Consider the following 21155-nt stretch of genomic DNA (forward strand, 5'->3'; position numbering starts at 1 on the left):
AATAACATTAAAATCATATATAAAATCAAGAAAATATTCAGATATAAAGCACTATTTTAAAGTCTAACATGCTGAAGTATTTGTTTAATTCAGGTCAAAGCAAAATTTTCAATGTAAATTATGTCATGTTTTAAATTCAACATCCTATATAATTCATAATTAAATTGTTAAAAATATGTTTAGATAGAAAACAGAATCAAGATTCATGGATTAATTTTAAAAAGGTTGTGGCTATTTGCAGGTACTACATCTGTGACAGGCGCAAAGCCTTCTGCGCATGCGCGTGATCCGATTATAATTTCTTACATTTAATGTATGCTAGACTTGTTTAATCAATCGTTCATTATACATGAGGCAAATAAATTTCGCACGTTATTATAATATATTTATATCATTTAGCTAGTTCGCGGCTTGTACTTGTATTTAGGTATTGTACGTTGTATATGATAATAATTTTCCAACAATTAATAATATTAACTAATTTGGATTATATTTTTTACTCTATGTCACTTTACGAGTTCGAACTAAATTTTAAGTGGTTTAAAACAAAATGTTAACAGTAAACACGCTGACAGTGATAGTTCACGCGCATGCGCATAAGGCTTTGCACCTGTCGCAGATTTAGTACCTGCAAATAGCCAATAATTCGCAGATATAGTACCTAAAAATGGCCAATAATTTGCAGATATAGTACCTGCAAATAGCCACAACCTTTTAAAAAAAGAAAAAAGCGTGCATTAACCAATTTCAAACTATAAGCAAATCATTTTCAATTACAAACAAATCTAATTTTATGTCTACATGCTTGAATTAAATGGTAAATATATATATATATATATATATTTTTTTTTTCATTGATATACTATTAAAATATAAAATACTATAATCAATCAGTATTCATTAGCTGAAAATTATTCTTGAATAATGTTATTAATAAAAAGCTCAAGTATAGTTTTGTATAATACATACATACGTATTGTATATAATAGAGATTGATACAAAAGTATGATAGAACTTTAAAAAAATGCATTACTGTTATACAGATATTGAAATGCAACGAACAAGCATTAATATTATTATTATTGTTTATTCAAAACCAATCAGTTTCATTGCAAATTCACATTACAAATCGGACACACTCCACACCACACGTTCATTGACGATCAAATGTATAATTTTTACCACGCTACAAGTCATTATTTATCATTTAATGCAGTAAAGATGTGGACGTGACACTAGACGGGATCGAAGAGGGCAATTTTGGAGATAATTTTTCAGCCGGCTCGTCGTCAGCAACGCTATTGATTTTTCTAAACGCTTCACGCTTAGACCCATCATCATTCTGGCAACAGAAAATACTATTCAAAGAAATCGTGCAGCTAATACTACGTCAAATAGTTTCTATTATATAATAATAGATATGTGCAGGGACGGATTTGAAGGATCAATTTAACAGAGAAAATTGATTTGTGAAACAACAATCAATGTAAATGATTTACAAATACAAAATATGTTACTAAGAAAACGTGACAATTTTCATCTTCTTTGAAATAAATAAATAAAATTCTTTCAATTTACATTTCAAATTAAAAATAGCATAATAATACATGAACATCCTATTTAACGGTGTTATTTAATTTCCAAAATAATAGAATTCCAAAAAAAATAATGATTTTACATACACGTGGACCTGCAAATGAGATTTTCAATTTTGATTATATAGTGTTTGGTGGCTGTGGCCTTAAAGCCTTAAAGGGTTGAATAATAATATAATTTAGAACATTTTCACCCACACATACCTCAGTCCAAAGTCTTACGGTTTTTTTTTTAATTTTATTTTTAAAGATATTTAGTAAAAAAATCAAAATCTCACAGTTAATTGCTAATACTGATCAATTAAAAAGTGGTATGTTAGTCAATTACTATTTTTTTGTTTTCCTAATGTTAATTCAATCAAATAAAAACAAGCACAGCTATCTGTGTCAACAGAAAAAAATATGAGAGGCACAATAAGTTTTCAAACATTTGTCAAGTTGGAAAAATCTGATTTTTTTTTTGTACTTGAACAATAACTAAATCTTCTTTAAGAAGTAAAAACATGCCTGATTATTGTTCTTTATATTAATAAATTAATCATGCAGATGTCTTGCCAACTATTGGAATTAGGGTGTAAAAACCAAATTGAAGGAGCGCGCTGAACAAACACCGCCATTCACAAGCGACTTTAATTTTAACTTCTAATGTTAAAATTGTTAAAATTATTTATAGTTTATGTTCAAATGCCAATCTCTAATGCATGATAGAGGCCTTTGTTTTACTTCCCTGGAGGTAATTTTGAGTTTCATCTCTTCTTCATGGTTTGAAAAGATTTTTATATTTTTTTTATTAGCTGTTATTTTATAATTATTTTTTTTAATGTAAAAGAGCTCAAGAGGTTCCTTGGCTCTTCCCCAGATGTAAAAAGGGAACTATCTTTATCACAGCACACGGGTGCAGTATTTGGAAGATGAAGACCCCGCACGAAGAATTCAATTATGTCGATACCACTTTTAACTTAGTATTAGCAATTAACTATGAGATTTTGGTGTTTTTACTAAAAATCTTTAAAAATGAAATAAAATAAAAAACCGTAAGACTTTGGATTGAGGTATGTGTGGCTGAAAATGTTCTAAATGATATGAGCTTATAAGGCTTTAAGGCTTTTAAGGACACTTAGCTACCAACCACCTGTATAAGCCACTACAGAGATTTCAAATTTTGGACGAAATGTTTCCAGACATTAGCTGGATGATTTCCAGACAGCGAGGATTATATCTACATTTAATACAAAATGAAATGAATAATCCAATTGGCTGGTCCACTGGGTTAAGTCCAGTGTTCTGTTAGTCTTATCCGCCCCTGGATGTGTATTTTGCGAACTACAGAGACACATGCACCACCTTCGAAACCTAGAGTTAAACTAATCGCTAGTAAATAAGCGTATGTAGGTCTGAAAGCGATACAGTAATAATATGCGAAAATATCGTGAAAAAAATATAACAAAGGAGAAAAAAATGTAAAACATATTGTGTTTGTTTACATTATTCAACATGATTGGATCGTTGACTTTCTGTGACTTTGTACTTCGACACGTACTTTTTCTGTAACAGACACCACATCAAACGACGAAACTGTTAAATAAGGATATTATTAAACTAGTAAAGTTCAAATGCGAGTTAAATTCTGCCAAACAGTTAAACTGCGGTGAAACCATCGACAATGGTGATTATGAAGTTTCCCACATTTTCAACGAATTAATTTTTACACTCGACTCTTAATTGCATTCTATATCAAACTAAAATATGTAGCGCAAAAGAAGAAACATCAACGATGGAGCGGCGGCATCATAACAAGCTTTTACGTTCCATCAACAATAATAATAATAATATATAATCATCGCTTAATAATCAACTTCATACGAAATACACACACATAAATAAATATAATATAATATAATAATATTTATTTCAAATTGTATCAATCCTGGAATAATTAAAAAATGCCCACCTCTTGATTAGCAAATTCTTGATTTTCTTCTTGCAGATGAATAATATAAATATGAATATGCCTTGGATTGAGTTGCAAAAGTCGGTGATTATCCATAAGTAATTTTCTCCCTCGACCATGAAGCTCACCCATTCGGCAACCCAGTTGATGCCCATCACTAAGAACAGCTTCCAGTAGAGGTTGAACCTGAAATATGATGTATTTTAACATACATATAAGTAAATAGTTGCTGAATTTTAATACAAGACCACTCTTCATAAGTACATATGAAGACCTCGGGGCAAGATAGTGTCAACCCTCATTTTGGTCAAAATTGAACTGAATATGCCATACATGTAAATTAATCATAAGCTATACATAGTTTTATCTCAGAATATTTCATCAATAGATGACTTTATAGCCTCTATGCATTTTTTTACGGAAAGAAAGTTTTATGAATAACTTGCGGCAAAATAGTGTCAACCTCAATAAATATAGTGACGAAATTTTTGACGGTGCCGAAAAAAGACTTGGTTGTGATAACATCAATATTGCTGAGGATTCTAATGATTCTGTACTTGATCCAGATTATATTCCGATGTCTTGTAACTCTTCAGGAAGTGAAAATGAGGTATGTAGCTTGACACTATATTCTCCAATATATAGTATACATAAGTTGAGGTAACCGGAAAAATGCGCTCGAGATAATTAAAAGATTCAAAGATGCTCAAGAATTCAACGCAATAGAATTCCGCAAAAAAGCGTCAAGGGTAAGCCTTTTTTTGTGGAACTCTATTGCGTAAGTTCTTTTTGAGCGGCTTTGGAAATTATGACTTCTCGAAACTGCGCTAATATTCAGTACAATTTAGTGCATCTTTCCGGGAACCATAAGTTGAATGGGAAAATAATTAACCTTTGCTTGTTTTTCTCATATTGAGAATGTCTTCCACTATCACCGGTCCTCAACATTGCAGTTTCCCTCTTGATGGACAATATTTTAAAAGCAGTTATTCCAAACAATACAGCATTGCATACAATGATTATCATAACTGGTATGAAAAAGTATCTCATCTCTGCAGAACGATCTGAAAGCAATACACGAAAAAAGTTTTTTCAATAGAACAATAGATGTCTCAAGTTAAGATTTTCCAACAAGTATGATTAAATTAACAAACTACTCAATTGGAAATCAATTATTCAAATGAATTAAATGAATAATTGAACACATCAAGTTTAATGATTCATCTTCAACATTGTATATAATAATAATTTGAATCGAATGTGACAAATTTTATAGGATGATGTAATTTTTTTTTTAATACCGTGGAACCAGCATTTCTTTTCTCCGAAATGAGGAAGAACATGGTGTTTTGGTATGTCAGGAAGAAACTGCATAAGGGCACAGAAAGCTGTCAGCAACAATGGAACACCCCAAGCGTACAACGAATACATTATGAAGCGGCGTCTTTCAACAGCTCTTCGACTACCCCGCGGAGCTCTCATGTTGCTGAAAACAAAAGGCAACATTGATTAATTAAGTTGAATTCACTAAACTGAAAATCTTAACGCAAATGAATCAAAATATATCATTTACATATAAAGACGACTTATGCTAGTAAAAAAACATTGTAAAAACGAAACATTGGCATTAAAATTAATAGGTGCCACTTTAGTATGCGGTCTACCTCCACATATCTACTTTAGTATGCGATCAATCTTCACGTTTTTACTTTAATATGCGGTGTCACTGTCTCAGTTTTCGCGTGTGACAGTGAGACTGAATAATACCGACCCTAACAACTTAATCTTAAATGAACCCTAACTTAACCTAACCTAACCTGACCCTTATATAAATAGGTGTTTGCTGCGAAGATATGTTTTTCTTTAATACCTATTTATTTAAGGGTCGGGCTAGGTTAGGTTAAGTTAGGGTTGGCCCTATTCATTTAAGATTAGGTTGTTAGGGTCGGTATTTTCTTCGCTGCTGACGATATTTTGATAGAAATGCTTCGAAAACATTATGAGGCGGTAGGTGAAAACAAAAATTATAATAAACAGGTCGTTGCTACGATACAAATAAAAAAAAGTCTATAATAACTGATATTCAAAGGTAGATCGCATGCTAAGGTAGACCGCATACTAAAGTAGCACCACATACAAAACGATACCATATACAACATACATCCAGTCATATGTTGAGTACTAGATATCAATAGCACTGGTAGAGCTATTGCATACCAGTATACCATAGGTCGTGGGCAGTGCCGGTTTTAGGGGAGCTGGGTCGGGCGGTGCCCCAGGGCGCCAAATAAGTTAGGGCGCCGCTCGATTCGTCAAAAGCGCTTTAAAATTAAAATTAGAGCGCCAAAGGCCCTACATTTGTACTCGGTAAATTATATTCAAGCACTCTACTGGAAAAAGCCAATCTTCAAATTAAGCTCATCGCGAATTCAAAATGTGATATTATTAGCAATGAACTTATCAATTTAAAAGCTTTTCACTCATTGTATTAAGTTTTATAAAACAGCATATATATTATATGCTTTTGCTGACACTGCCTGAAACTGTAGCAAGGTCCCAAGGCCGGGAAACAGGAGGATGGTAATCCAGATTTTATATTTCTTTCTATGGGTGTTAAAAACAAATTGCCCGACAGCGCCATTGGGTGCAAGGCCGGCACTGGTCGTGGGTTCAAGTCCCGATCAAATAAGCAGCTGGCGGGTTATGGTTAACGTTTTTAGGAAAAGTAACCACATACATATAGTTACTGTTACGTATACTAAAAAGAGCCGCCGAGTAATTGCGATCGGATTAGGCCGGGTAGCGTCCTGAGAGACCGTGTGACCGGTGTAAGTGGTTTTAAGGATTAGCGACAAGCTAAGTGCATGTAGGCTAAACAATGGCGACCGAGTTGGCTGGTATTGGTCCTTTCGCAGAATTGACCTGTACCGTGTCGTGGGAATGTCGTGGGAAGACATATCCGTACGTGACCATAACAATAGGTAAACAAATTAGACGTCGAAGATGTCCTGAGAGATCTATCCCTTATAAGGCGATACTTAGGAGATATCAGGTCATTCTGGACTGAGCACTGCCAGTGCGTGTATCTCCTTAATCTTCAATAAATGCTGTGAAACGACTGTTGGCCTTTTACTTGGATCCTCCACCCACCCCTACGCAACATTACCTAATCAACGAAAAATACCGGTATACCGGTAGTAGGAAAAATCATTTACCGTTTACCGGTTTATGAAATTTGACGGTAAATTGCAATCCCTATATATGAAGTATGTAATAAAATAAAAATATGATAATATAAATCAGTCAAAAGTCGATTTTTTTCACGATTACAAAATTTCCTCTTTTTATGCTTCGCCAGCAGCATAGCTCGGTCGTTAAGCTTCTGCTTAGCGTCAAGAAGGTGCCGGGTTCTATCCCTGAATGAAAATGAATGCCGTTTGTCAGACCTGGATTTGTGACTCCAGGTTGATCATTTCCTGTCAGAGTTTGCCAATTTTCTCTGATTTCATTGTTGAAACGGTTCCCGGGAAAAAAAATTGGCTAAAATCTTTCCTACCTACTATGTCACCACTATTTGAAGTTTGATTGATGTACAATAAAATTTATGTACAATTCATATATGTCTCGTTAATTTGCGAGTTTTTCAGTGTCTCGCAATTCAACGACTTGTAATAAAAATGCTGCATTTGTATTTGTAATTGTAATTTGTAATTGGCCAGGAAGGCGCATTGGGATTTACCTGTAAGGCCTTCCTGGTATATATGTAAATAAATAAATAAATAAATTTGAATGTGTATGCATAAGATAATAATAAGACGATAAACCGGGATATTTCCGATATGTACATATGTACGTATCCTTTTGATAAAACGGACATCTACATACTTATGTATATATAGAAATCGTTTGAAAATTCAAGTGCCATATATCGATCGGCATATTGTGATACAAAATCAACCCTGAAACGACCGCTCGGCATCAATTCGAACAGACAGGCTGTCAAAATATAAAATACAAAATCGATTTCATCGGTCATTTTGCGGAATATGACCGAACGATTTCCATCGGTTATTTTAACGAGGGTCGCTCTAACGCCGCCGTTCATAAATCAGACGTTAATATGTTAACCGTTAACCAACACATATGTATGTATCTACTACATACATTCACATCCACTTTTTGTTGAATAAATCCATTCGCGTTTACGGCGATATTAAATTTAAGGGTACCTATACGAGCGCAAAAGTGCTATATTCCGTATCCAATTCAAACGAGACCGCAGATATTGTGCGAATAATACTAAATGCATATCGTAAAATTTAATGGGGGCGAGTTCGAACCGTATTCCAGGAATGTCTCCTTCAACCGTAGAAACAAAAGCAAACCACTTCAAGATATTGGAGCTTTCGTTTCGAGCTTTCCACATCACGTAATATTTGTACCAGTGATGCAGCAAGGATATACAGGTAGGTATGGACTCATTCATAAGCTCCTTATTAACAAAATACCAAACTACCTAATTCTCATCATCAAATCGTACTTAACTCGTAGAAAGCTAGTGGTTAGCGTAAATAATGAATTATCGTCTCCAAAAATAATCACAGCTGGCGTTCCGCAGGGGAGCTTGCTTGGCCCACTATTGTTCTCCATATATATAAATGACATACCTATTCCAAAAAACTGTCACATAGCCCTATATGCAGATGATACAGCTTGCTTCACAAGTAGCAAAAAACCAGACACTATTCTTAAAAATCTTGAATTTGCAATTAAAACAATGACTGAACACTTCACTAAGTGGAAAATTCAAATTAATCAAACCAAAACAGACGCCATATTCTTTAGTGTTAGAAAGCATAAGCCAAGTTCAGATTTGAAAATCCCCTCTGGAGAAAGTCTGAAATGGCAGCCAGTAATAAAATATTTAGGAGTAACGTTTGATAAAAGAATGAGATGGGCACCTCACATTGAGGCAGCGAAATGCAAGGCGATGCGGGGTATATCCTCAATATATCCAATATTTAATCGCCATAGTTCTTTATCAACGCTAAATAAAATAAAATTATATCGCGCGCTCATATTACCATTATTAACCTATGCTTCACCTGTATGGAATAACGCCTCGAATACTAACCTTTCCAAGCTCCAAGTAATACAAAATAAATCCCTAAAAATAATTTATAATACACCCATATATGTATACTAACCTGAAAAAACTGCATGCCATATATAATATTCCGTTTGTTACAGACATTACTAACAAACTAACCAGTAGATTCTATGACAGAATCACGAATAACCATACTAACACACTTGTGAAGAGTCTCGGTGATTACAACAAAATGTCTATACCCTTCAGGTATAAACACAGATTTCCTAAACACAATCTTCTTTAGGTCATCGACTTTAGAGAGTCTTTAATTCATATTATATATTAGATGTATTATGAACATTTATAAGGATTGTAAATAGGTTTTTGAGCTCTTTTTCCTATTATGCTGTAGACTAACATTAGAATAATATAATACTGTGATTACTAACCAAATTAAATTAAATTGTAAAATAGAAAATGATCAGTAGATCAGTAGCTATTAAAATAGATATAAGATGTATTGTGAACATAATTTCGTAATAATAAAAAGCATTTAAAATAAAAATAAAATAATATACAGGTAGGTACATGTCTGTATGTAATACAAAAGCTTCGTCTACTTGAAACGATGAATTAGATGAGCTATCGCATTAGTACCATTGTTCTGAGTGCACTTCGATATGCACACAAATCGTGTTGAGTATATTGTCACCGCAAGAGGATGTACTGTATTTTATCAAGGAGTGCGATATATACAGAAATAAAAGGTCGATTAACTAATGCATAATACTACAGGTGTATATTTGAATGTAGGACTTATATAAGTATATTTTATTTTTTATTTAATTTACACCAAGAAGGCCTAACAGGTAAACCCAATGCGCCTTCCTGACCAAAGACAATTATATAAACATATATGTACACCATCCATATATACACAAATACTTCCACGTATACACAAATATATGTATCGTCTGAGCACTTTTTTTTTAGAATAATTATATTATTATTATTAACTTCATTATTAGTACTATCAGTAATTTAGACACTTTTACAGTTATGAATCATTTGTGTAATTTCAATGAATACGTTATTGAAATTGTTAATGATTCTCGATGAAGTTTGCATTACCAAATATACGAGTATATTTAGAATGTTTTCAGAGTAACAGGGAACTTTTGGAGAAGTACCCATTTTAGGACACTTCACATCAGTGGCGTAAGGTGGTGTTGTTGTTGGGTCTGCTGTGTATAACAAAAATAAAAAAGGGTTATTTTTTAAACCGAACTTTATTATTATTTATAAATTAATTTGATTCTTCGCTCTTTAGACATGAATTTTTCAATTACGCTTTCGTAAAATCAGTTTTTCATTCACAGCACACCCAACATCAGCACCCACCGTACCCCACTGCTTCACATGTAAAACTGTACAATAATGGCAAAAAAAAACAAGGTTTTCTCCTTAAAAATCAGTAGAATCTAACCTTCTTGAATGTACTGATTTCATAATATGTTCTATGGAAGATAAATGTCAAATTGGGGCCATTTATGCTGACTTTTCAAAGGCTTTCGATAAAATCTCTCATAGCGCTTTATTCCAAAAACTAAAACATCTTAGAATTCATATATATTTCTAATTGATCCCATGTCGTAACTATTAAAGGGCATATCTCGTCTAAAAAATTACCCTCAGGAGTAGCCCAAGGTTCTCATTTAGTACTGTTAAATTCCATTGTAGTGTTAACATGCTTTTCAATTAATTTGTAAGATTAGTCATCTGAAATTTGGTAGTACTGTTTGTAATCCTTTCTATCGAGTATGTATTAATAATTTCGAATGCATAAATATAAAAATCCATCCCTACTGTAATTCCAGATTTCTTCATAATGATTGATTCTTTACAATCTAGGAGGAAAATTTATGATTTATGTTTTTTGTTGAAGCTTTTGAACAAATCCTTATTTATTAAGTTAGATCCTATTCCAATGTTCAATCAGATCCCTCTGATATCATTCATTATTTCACATTAATCCCTGTTCTACTAACTATTTCTGTAATTCCTTTTTATATAGATCTTGCTTTTCTTTTAACAATAGTCCCCCCTCATATTGATCCTTTTTGTTTGTCTTTTTCTTACACATGTATATCCGATATCTACAATTATTCTTTGTTTTTAACTTTATCTATGATTGTTGAATTCGAGATTATTTTTAATTGTTGTCATTAATTTTTTTGATATCAATTTTACATACGTATGTATAGGTATATACGTTGTAGTGCAGTTTGTTTCTGTTTATAAAATAAATAAATAATATATGATTTTCATCCACTGGTGGATGCTGGAATCTACAATATTTTTCCATTTATGCTTATCTTTGCGCAACTTTCATAAAAATTCTCTTTACTACATATAATATGTCCATCTATTTATCCGTCTAGCAAAATTTTCCACAGAATAAACATAAGCTATTTCTGGAATTGTATCTTGGTTGAGTTCCTTTTTCCCTAGCATCTTATTTTTCCATGTATATTTTCACACTTTTCCGCATACGGAAAACTTTTATACTTAACATTACACTAATAAAAAATCGCCAAAGAGTGACTACTCAAATTTAATCATTTTTAATTTGTATATAGAATTTAAATAAATAAATAAAAAAAATTCGGGTGTGACCAACCCATGACTTTATCTATGTATTTGAGGAATATAAGAAGGTTACAAAACAAAATTCGATATTGAACTAATAACTATGATAGCGATACAAATTGAGCGCAAATATATGGAAACTTGCACAAGACAAAAGTTCTACTTCCGGTTGTCGGATTTTGTTGAAATTTTTTTTATTATTTAAAATCAGTATAATTATTATACACATTAAATATCAAAAGGATAAAAATAATTTAAAAGGTCAAAATAAAGTAATGAAATATTGTTTTATAAAAAAATACTACTTTCGGTTTACGAATTCTGACTAAAACGTTACCAAATCCAGGATCCAGGCGACAACATTTTTGACCTTTCTAAGAGGAGAAAATCCTACTTCCGATTTATTAAATTTTGTGATTTTTTTTTATTTTCATCACATTAATACAAAAATTATACTTGAATTTTTTCGTGAAGATCACACACGTTTAAGGGGTCGAAAAAAATAGTGGAAGAAAAATCGAACAAGAGTAAACTGCCACTTCCGTTTGAGGGATGCTTACTAAATTTTATACATAACTTGGTATTATGCTTAAACTTTTAGATATGAAATTTAAGTTCAATAAACCAAAAGGTTTCTGAGAAAAACATAAAAAACCTTGATTCTCTAGAGTAAAAGTACTACTTCCGGTTCAGATAAAAATATTTAAAAAATACAAGATTATAAAAATTATTATTTCTATTACATGTAAAAAAAATTTAATCCGATTAAGTTAGCGGTTTGGGAGATAATCGAATTCAAAAACTTAAAAAAAAGAGGACAGCTATGTATAAGGGGAGGTATTTCCGGTCAACTTAAAAATTTGAAAAAAATTTACGTCGTGTCGATAAAAATTTCAGTAACCGATACTAAGTTTCGGTTCGATAGGACTAACGGTGTTCAAAAAATCCCCAAAATACACGGACACACAGACACACACATTTTTTTTTTAGATCATGAAAACGTGATCAGTAATAGATTCTGAGTTCGAATCAGTCAAAATCTCGAGTTCGAATTTTCGCATGATCACAAAACTTCATCTATTGTTACTACGTACATACATATGTAGATAAAGTAAAAATATACAGACATTTTTTAGACGTGATCCGGGATCGATGCTAATTTATCAGTTCAAATTTATTTTCTCTTGATCACCCAACTACGTTTCGTTTCGTTTATAGAAAAAGCAATGAAATATAAACCAGACATTACTGACAGGTTTACAGACTAATACTGACAGGTTGAAGTATTTTTTTACGAACCCTTTCTTTCTTAACGTACTTTTTATCGATCATTTATCAACCTTTCATGTTTAAGACAAGTATATATTAGCATACGAAATACATACATACCGTATTTTTATTTAAAATCAAGGATAAGTATTAAAGGTATACATATACGTATTTCATATAATTTATACAAAAGAGTCATCATATTATACATATAACGAGCCAACTAATCGATTGTTTTACGTTCGTGAAAAGATTTACAATTAATCAATGTTATATTCAAGCGACTCCAATGCAATAATCGAATCATCCGCTACATTTGCGTAAGAATGGCTAATCTAACGAAGTCGTTATAACGATCACGTACACACAGACACCGGTCTCTCGCTTAACGAGCAGACAATTCGCCGGACAAAGATCGCCTCATTAGTCCGACGCGGAATTGCGGTAGAGTGAATCAATTTAAAATATGGCTGATGCGTAATAATGTTGCGCTACAATAGTCCTCACCTCTCATTTTAGAAGAAAAATCATTAAGGATTAAGGACACGCACACTATCGGTGGACAGCATCGTAGCCGAAGACTAATTTATAAGATGGGTCGCTGGAAAAAATCGTTTATTTCGCTTGACGACATTTTTATATGGATATCTTTATAAGGACGCCCCGAGGATGTAATCCCGGGAAAAAAGGACACTCGAGGGTCAAGAGTGATATGTAATCCTCGAAGGACGTGTAAAAATGTTCAGGCTTAAGCAGACGTCTGCTACCAAGTAGACCAAATCCTTTGTATTATATTATACATATGTATTTACATACATCCTTTGTATTATACATGTACTTTATAATATACTAGTTAGTGGTTTTACCTGGCTTCATTCAGTGTTTGTTATATAAACCGCTTAAACATGGCTTATCTAATAGTATTAACATTCATTTATTTTTTTATTAAATTTATTTGAATCGAAAAAAAATAATGACAACCAATCAGAAATAACATACAGACAACAAATGGTTTTTTTTTATATATAATATAAGAGAACGGAACAGAAATCCGGATCCAGAACTGAAACAGGAATCTAAAACCGGAACTAAAAAGGAATTTAAATAAAAATATTAAAAAAAGCTTTTTAAAAACATACCTCTTCTATACATAATTTGTATATAAAATTATTATTCTGAATAAAAATACCAATAATTTTATTTTACTACCGCCATCTATGTATAAAATTAATGACTACCAACTGTCACCGAGATTAAAAATGTTCGGACTTGTTTCGCTTCTTAAACGATATTTTATCTCTATCGTAATGGCGGAGGATCCATTTACTTGTATTGATGTATGAAAACAATCGGATGAGAGGCAAACTTTTTCCTGAATTGTAATCGTAAGTGAAACGTAAAAATGATCGGGATCCTGAACTAAAACAGGAATTTGGAACCGGACCTGAAACAGGAATCCGGATCCAGAACTGAAACAGAAATCTAGAATCGGAACTGAAACAGGAATTCGGATCCGAACTGAAACAGGAATCTGGAACCAGAACTAAAAAGGAATTTAAAAAGGGATCGGGATCCGGAACTGAAACAGGAATCTGCTTCGGTATTTATAATATAAACCGGTTAAACAAAATTTTTAATCATCATAAAATTCATACCGTGATTATAAATATATACATGAAACCTAAATTGCCAAAATAATGGACGAACCCGTATTGAAACTATAGCAAATTTTCTCGACTTATAAAACTAAGACCACAAATGTTTTAATTTAAACAATATTGTTAAGAGGGCTGGACACCAGCGCCTTGTCCATACAAACGTATTAGACTTCTCCCTTCCTCAATTATGGCACTAGAGAAATTATTTTTTAATATGCTATGGATATCCACCATTGGGATGCATCTATCGTTTTATTTTTTTTGATTAGTTATTTTTTAGCTAGGAGCTAGGAGCCGCCAAACATCTATAAAATCGCCTCTTTTTTAAGAGAAATGTTGATTGGCGATAAACAAGTTTTACACATTAGAAAATTAGATTATTTCTAATATCCAGTACTTGATAATGTGTACGCTTTGTGATTACGATTCACGTGTGGATTGGTTGCTAATAGATTGCGTTATCGTTCCATCATATCGAACGTTTGATTTCCTTTAATAGTATTTCATTTCCTATTCCAATCGTTGTGACATTGAAATATCGAAGTACCATGTCTACTTTAGACATATATTTTATGCGATTCTCAAGAATCAAGTTGAATACTAGCTAAAATGTTTACGTTTTTATTTATTAGATGTACTATTTTATATCAAGTGTTCACGAATACATTTTAGAATAGGTGTTAATAACCAGCAGCGTGAATTAGTGGTTAGCATATTATGCTTTTGAGCAGAGGGGTCACGGTTCGATTCTCACTAGTAGCTGTTGGCCAGACCTTGGTTTGTGACTCTAGGTCGATCGTTTCCTTTCAGAGTTTGCCAATTTTTTCGATTTTCTCTCATGTAAATCTCTAGTTATTCAGCGTTTTGCAATTTGCTAATTTCTGTAATAAAATACTGCAAAAATTTCTCCACAGAAGTCACTGTGGATGATGTTTGTATGAATTCGCATTTTATTCATTCGCATTTATTATAGTATTGTGTCTAATTATTGCACTCGTCGCTTTGGAGCAATCTGTAAAGGCAAGTGTATATGTTCGATTGAAATAAAAATTAAATTAAATTAACAACAAACAAATGTAAAACCCATTTTAAATTATATAAATACATATATCAGTGTACATTGTGTATGCATATATGTATGTATGTATTTATAACACCTTTCTAACTGTCGAGTCTTGGCCCTTTCCACTCGTATGTCGCCACTGAGTCACCAAAACTTAAAACTCGTTTATATACCAAGTATTGTGTTCGATTAATTACTTTTGCTATTTATTATACTATGCATATTTACACAATATGCATAATATAATAAATATTATTATATTATTAGTTTATTTTCATTTTAAATTTTGAGTATGAATCCTGAAAACGCACGAAATTAATTGCGAGCTGGGGCTACCAAAAAAAATACGAGTGGAAAGGGTTAGCTTAATGGTAAGAATACACTCAAAAGTGTGGCACGGGACGTGTACGTGGACTCCAGCTGTGAGAGACGTATTTTCATGTCAATATTTATAAAGACAATAAAGTTTCTCGTACACTCAATGCCAAGCTTTATAAAACCTATAATAGACAAAAACTGAAATTTGCATACACCATTTAGAACCCTCGTTTTAAAAAGGACATTTTATGTTTAGAAAAGGTCCAACGAAGAATTACAAAAATGTCTTCCGAACATAAATCACTTTCTAACAACATGCAATTGAAAATAATGAATCTTTCAACTTTGGAGACGAGAAGTTGAGAGGTGGTCTAATTTAAGTCTATAAAATTATAAATAACCATTAGAACTGTTCTATTTATCTTCTTAGGTTTAACAATACCACTCACTTGAGTATATTGTTAAACAATAAGAAAATAATACTTCAAAATGATAAGAAAATAAAGTGGTTAAAATTTGTAATACTTATTCTATGAAATGAATAAGTAACTTTCAGTTACCTAACATAAACATAAACATGATGATTCCCTTAAAATTAATGGGTTTTTGTGGTTCTTCTTTTTTAGGTTATATTTTTCCTTTTTTTAATTGTTTATTTTATTTTCTTCTACTTTGAGTTTTTCTGATATTTTTGCTTCTTTTTGGTTTGTATGTTTTTTTTTTTAAATCTGATTTGATATTTGTATTGTTTATGTTATAACTTTTTTATATTAAAAAATCATTTGGCTCAAATGGCTATGTCACCGTCCCCTAATATTCCCAAGTATAGGAATCACCGTTATCGATCACTGTCAATACAAGGATAAAATAACACCGAAAACACTCCAGGGAGCGAGGTTTGCGAAGAACGCAAAGATACAGATTTGGCATATTGGAATAGGTCGAAAGTTTATCGAACTTCTCTGTGTGTTTTCACCTTTAATCATAGCTCACGCTGTTAATTCCAAAATTTTTAATCATCATAAAATTCATACCGTGATTATAAATATATACATGAAACCTAAATTGCCAAAATAATGGACGAACCCGTATTGAAACTATAGCAAATTTTCTCGACTTATAAAACTAAGACCACAAATGTTTTAATTTAAACAATATTGTTAAGAGGGCTGGACACCAGCGCCTTGTCCATACAAACGTATTAGACTTCTCCCTTCCTCAATTATGGCACTAGAGACATTATTTTTTAATATGCTATGGATATCCACCATTGGGATGCATCTATCGTTTTATTTTTTTTGATTAGTTATTTTTTAGCTAGGAGCTAGGAGCCGCCAAACATATATAAAATCGCCTCTTTTTACACCCACGAAAAGAGTCTAGCGTGCTTATTTAACGGTCGATTTTAAAAAAAATAAGCTGATAGATGCACAGAAAATATCTTTTTCATATCGATGATGAAATTTTTTTAAAAATCGGTCCAGTTTTGGAGGAGAAAATAGTAGAATATGAAACCTCGATTTTGTCGATTTAAAATACGTATTATCTGGTTGAAGCGAAACTGTCGCATTCACTCAATATATATATTGATATATATTGTCGCATTCACTCAATATATACATACATATATCGAAGAAAGGAACAAAATTAAGATTTCAGGTGTACAGCCCTCTTATTACTATACGAAAGCGTAAAACAAAATGATCATTAGTATGTAAATATATTTGTCAAATATAATTAGTGAAGGTGTTTCTATTATACTGAAAACTAATAAAGAAGTCAAACGTAACATGACTCATTAAAACGCCTAGATTTATTCTGCTTTGAATACATATCTACGATGCTTTTTAATAAATGAGCAAAACGTTCCAAAGTAAAAATACGAAAATTAGCACGATACTTTCTCGCATACCGCGTGTACAGTGTAAAAAAATAAAAACCCACAAAATGAGAAAATAAATTAAATATATGATCCGCATCGTTTAAAATTTCAATGTGAAAATTTGAATTTAATTTAAATGTCGTTATAACGAAGTCGCACCGCACGAAAATCGTTAATTACTTTCGTTGCATTATGTATAAGATTATTTTTATAACGAACGAATTAATTAGATAAGAAAAACGTATCTAACAAAGGGCAAATAAAAATTTATCATTAGCCTTGACCCAGCGTACAGACGGGTTGGCACAATTACCGAGCATTTCCTCCATAAATACGTACTTTTACATACATCGGATATTTATTGCGATAGTAAAAACTGCATCGCCATAATCCGAGAAAGCAGCCAACGGCGAAATTGCACTATAAAATAATTAATTTAGCGGCCGAGCACAACTTTTTCCCACGCCATACTATCCCGTTAAAAATGTGAACACATTGTACATATTAAAAGTAGCAAAGAATACAATGGAAAACTTCACCTGAGCAACGGGTCATTTTTTCGAGTCATTTGACGCGGATTTTCCGACTTGAAAATCGTTAATGGTGTGTGTGGTAATGAGAAAAACCGACCTAGGTGAAGGTCGAAGGAAATCAATGTCACTCTTAAGGGGTTAACGTTATAAATAAAAAGCTTCGTATAGGAGACGACGTGTCGCCGGTGAAAAGCTACACAATGCACGCGAAAGTCGTTGAGAACACGCAAAGTCGGAAAATTGTGGGAAAATCGCATACTTTCGATTTCAGCGAGTGTTGTAAAAAAATCTCGAGATATATTATTGCGTCATTGCAAAGTGCAAACGTCGAAAGTGTGGCTATAAATTTGAAATTTTTCCCTCTAATTTTAGCATTAGCATATAAATGAGTGTTTTTACGGCATAGGTTGAGATTACATCTGAGATATCTTTTATGGTTTTTCATGCGTCTGCTCTTTTTCTTTTTATAGTACACACAGGAAAAAGGTTTCGGACTATCTCTGCCATGTCGAATGTATTCCGCAATAAATCTCACTTATCAAAAGTTAAGTGTCACGATGGACAATTATTTAAGCGTTAAAATTAAGGGTCGAAATAAAAATGTCAAGGAAAATTCATTAATTTCATTTTTTTTTATTAAAAATAGCGACTTAAAAATGTATATTTATATATAGCAAATATTACACGCCGCGTAATACAGCCTCGAATGGAAAAATTAATATTCTCAGAAACCGAGAAAAATTCCGATACGCGTGCGATTAGAACGAATTTTCCCAGAACCTCGGACAATCTTACGTGACAAAATAATATTAAAAAGAAATCGTTTGGGGAAGAATTCAAAATTAATATCACTGATTGTATAAAAGCGAAGTACGCATCTTCGTAATAAAAGTTTGCAAGAATGTTGCTTGGGAATATATTTCATATTTGAATTTTCTCGTAAGAGCTTCGTGAAAAATGACCGCGAGCCGGCACAACAAGGGAGAGTTTTCCCATTTAGGGAATGTTTCATTTTCACGGCCTCGAACGAAGGTTCAATTATGGAGAAGAAGGGTGAGTCCTCTGTTTATCTTATCACTGGGAAAAACTCTTTCGGAAAAGTCTCGTATAAATAGCCTATACTCGATCTAAATGGATACGACGCTCTTACGTGATTAAATTTAGGGATTTCAATTGTATAATTTTGAGTTTCATTCTATCGAACACGTATTTGAGGCATTGTTTGATATAATATTGAATATGGAAAAATATACATATGTACATACATACATTACAATCGTTGAAAATGTGTTTTACATACAAAATACGTAGGTACTTCGCTTTTATATTCGATTTCACGGTAGAACGCTTCAATAAATTATGACAAACCTTGGAAGAAGTCTTGTTTGGTAGACAAACAATTTTCCCACATAATGTAATATATTGTATTATATTAAGGAAAATCTATAGGCTAGTAAGAATCTTAGCTCTGTTCGTCGATTTAATAATAAGCCTTGTTTAGCCACACCAACAATTTTCCCACAAAATGTAATATTTGTATTTAATTAAGCAAAATCTATTGCCTAAGAAGAATCTTATCTCAGTTTAATAATATAATACATTCTATTATATATTCCGGATTAAACTATACAGATAACGAAGGCATTTTAAAAACTATATATACACATAACACGTATACATAAATACATACATATTAATTATACAGTAGGATTGTCAATTGGTTTTTCAGCTCTTTTTCCTATTATGCTGTAGATTAACATTAGAATAATATAATACTATGATTACTAACCAAATTAAATTAAATTGTAAAATAGAAAATGATCAGTTGATCAGTAGCTATTAAAATAGATATAAGATGTATTATGAACATAATTTCGTAATAATAAAAAGCATTTAAAAATCAAAAAAAATATTATACAGTGAAAATAATCTAATCAAACATATCTAGGTTTACTTTTTGAATATATTTAAAATTTATATATTTTTTGAACTGATAGAATTATGTATCGACTAATTTTAGATTGATATTTTATGTATTCTAAATGACTATAATACTTTATTTTTATAATAAAATACAAACAGTAACCTTTTGCATAAATATTTGTATATAATTTTGAAGTATTTTGTATGTAGCTATTATTATGATTTTATTTTTCGAAAATTCGAGGGTTTGAATTCAATGCATTTACATTAATACCAGTTTACGTAAATTTTTGATATTATTACATAAGAGAACATTTCGCCGGGGAAAAATAATAAAACGTGAGTCGTAAAACAAAATACGTTCTCTCTACGAACTTTAGCCTTAACTCTTATAACAACTTTAAAACCTATTAGCAGCTTCTCGTTTATATTTGTCGAAACATGAACTTTCAAGAAGAGCAATATACCTACTCAAGTCGTTCAATAAATGTTATCAAAGCTTTGAGTATTCAACTGAAACGATTGCACAGTGAAAATTTTCTCCACGAACTCCTATCTTAAAAAATGAAATATCCATTATATAGTAAAATTGAACCGATAATTTTTCACCCGATTATCGGATCTGAAATCTGACAAATTTAACTTTTAAAATACCACTGATCTCGACTAGGTCGCAGTAGATCGTCATCAATCAAACGATACCCCTTAGGTAAAATAACGTCTATTCAGAAAATGGATGAGCCGAAAGCGGTCTGCGGAGAAAAAAGAAAACCTTCTGTGGTTTATCTGCGCAGCGGCTCTATGTAGTACAGTTCCGGGAAACTCGATGAAAATCCAGCACAACGGCAAAATTGGAAAATGCACCGATAACTAGGCTGTACTCGTAGTTGGCAAATACATAAAAGATGAGCGTAGCAGTTTACGTGACGATTTCAATCAATGCATGCCACAAAGTGTAATTAAATTTGTGGCTTATACAGCCGTGGCTTACATTATATATTTGTGGCTTATATCTAATCTATAATTTGGAAAGAGACTTTGTATGTAAATATCCTTGGTCGTCGTCGTCGTCGTCTTCGTCGTCTTCGTCGTCGTCGTCGTCGTCGTCCGTAGATCGGTGACGTCATCGAACACGTGATTCGATTTTTTTTTTTTTCGATCCATGGGCGCCGATTTGTTTTTTTCGATTCAATGGATTCACCCCCGCGGGGGCGCAAAGCGA

General features: G+C 32.3%; 1 protein-coding gene across 1 annotated transcript in view; it reads right to left on the reverse strand.

Annotated features, from left to right (window-relative positions):
* The window catches only part of LOC143916085 (G-protein coupled receptor Mth2-like), an 81914-nt gene that overhangs the window by 1735 nt on the left and 59024 nt on the right, over positions 1-21155 (reverse strand). Inside the window, exons 5-7 of the mRNA XM_077436983.1 lie at positions 4848-5032; positions 4439-4610; positions 3547-3732 (exon numbers count right to left, since the gene is read on the reverse strand). Coding sequence (XP_077293109.1) covers positions 3547-3732; positions 4439-4610; positions 4848-5032 — 543 coding nt within the window. The remainder of the gene's footprint in view (positions 1-3546; positions 3733-4438; positions 4611-4847; positions 5033-21155) is intronic.

This window comes from Arctopsyche grandis, chromosome 8, assembly GCF_051622035.1.
Source record: "Arctopsyche grandis isolate Sample6627 chromosome 8, ASM5162203v2, whole genome shotgun sequence".
NCBI lineage: Eukaryota > Metazoa > Arthropoda > Insecta > Trichoptera > Hydropsychidae > Arctopsyche > Arctopsyche grandis.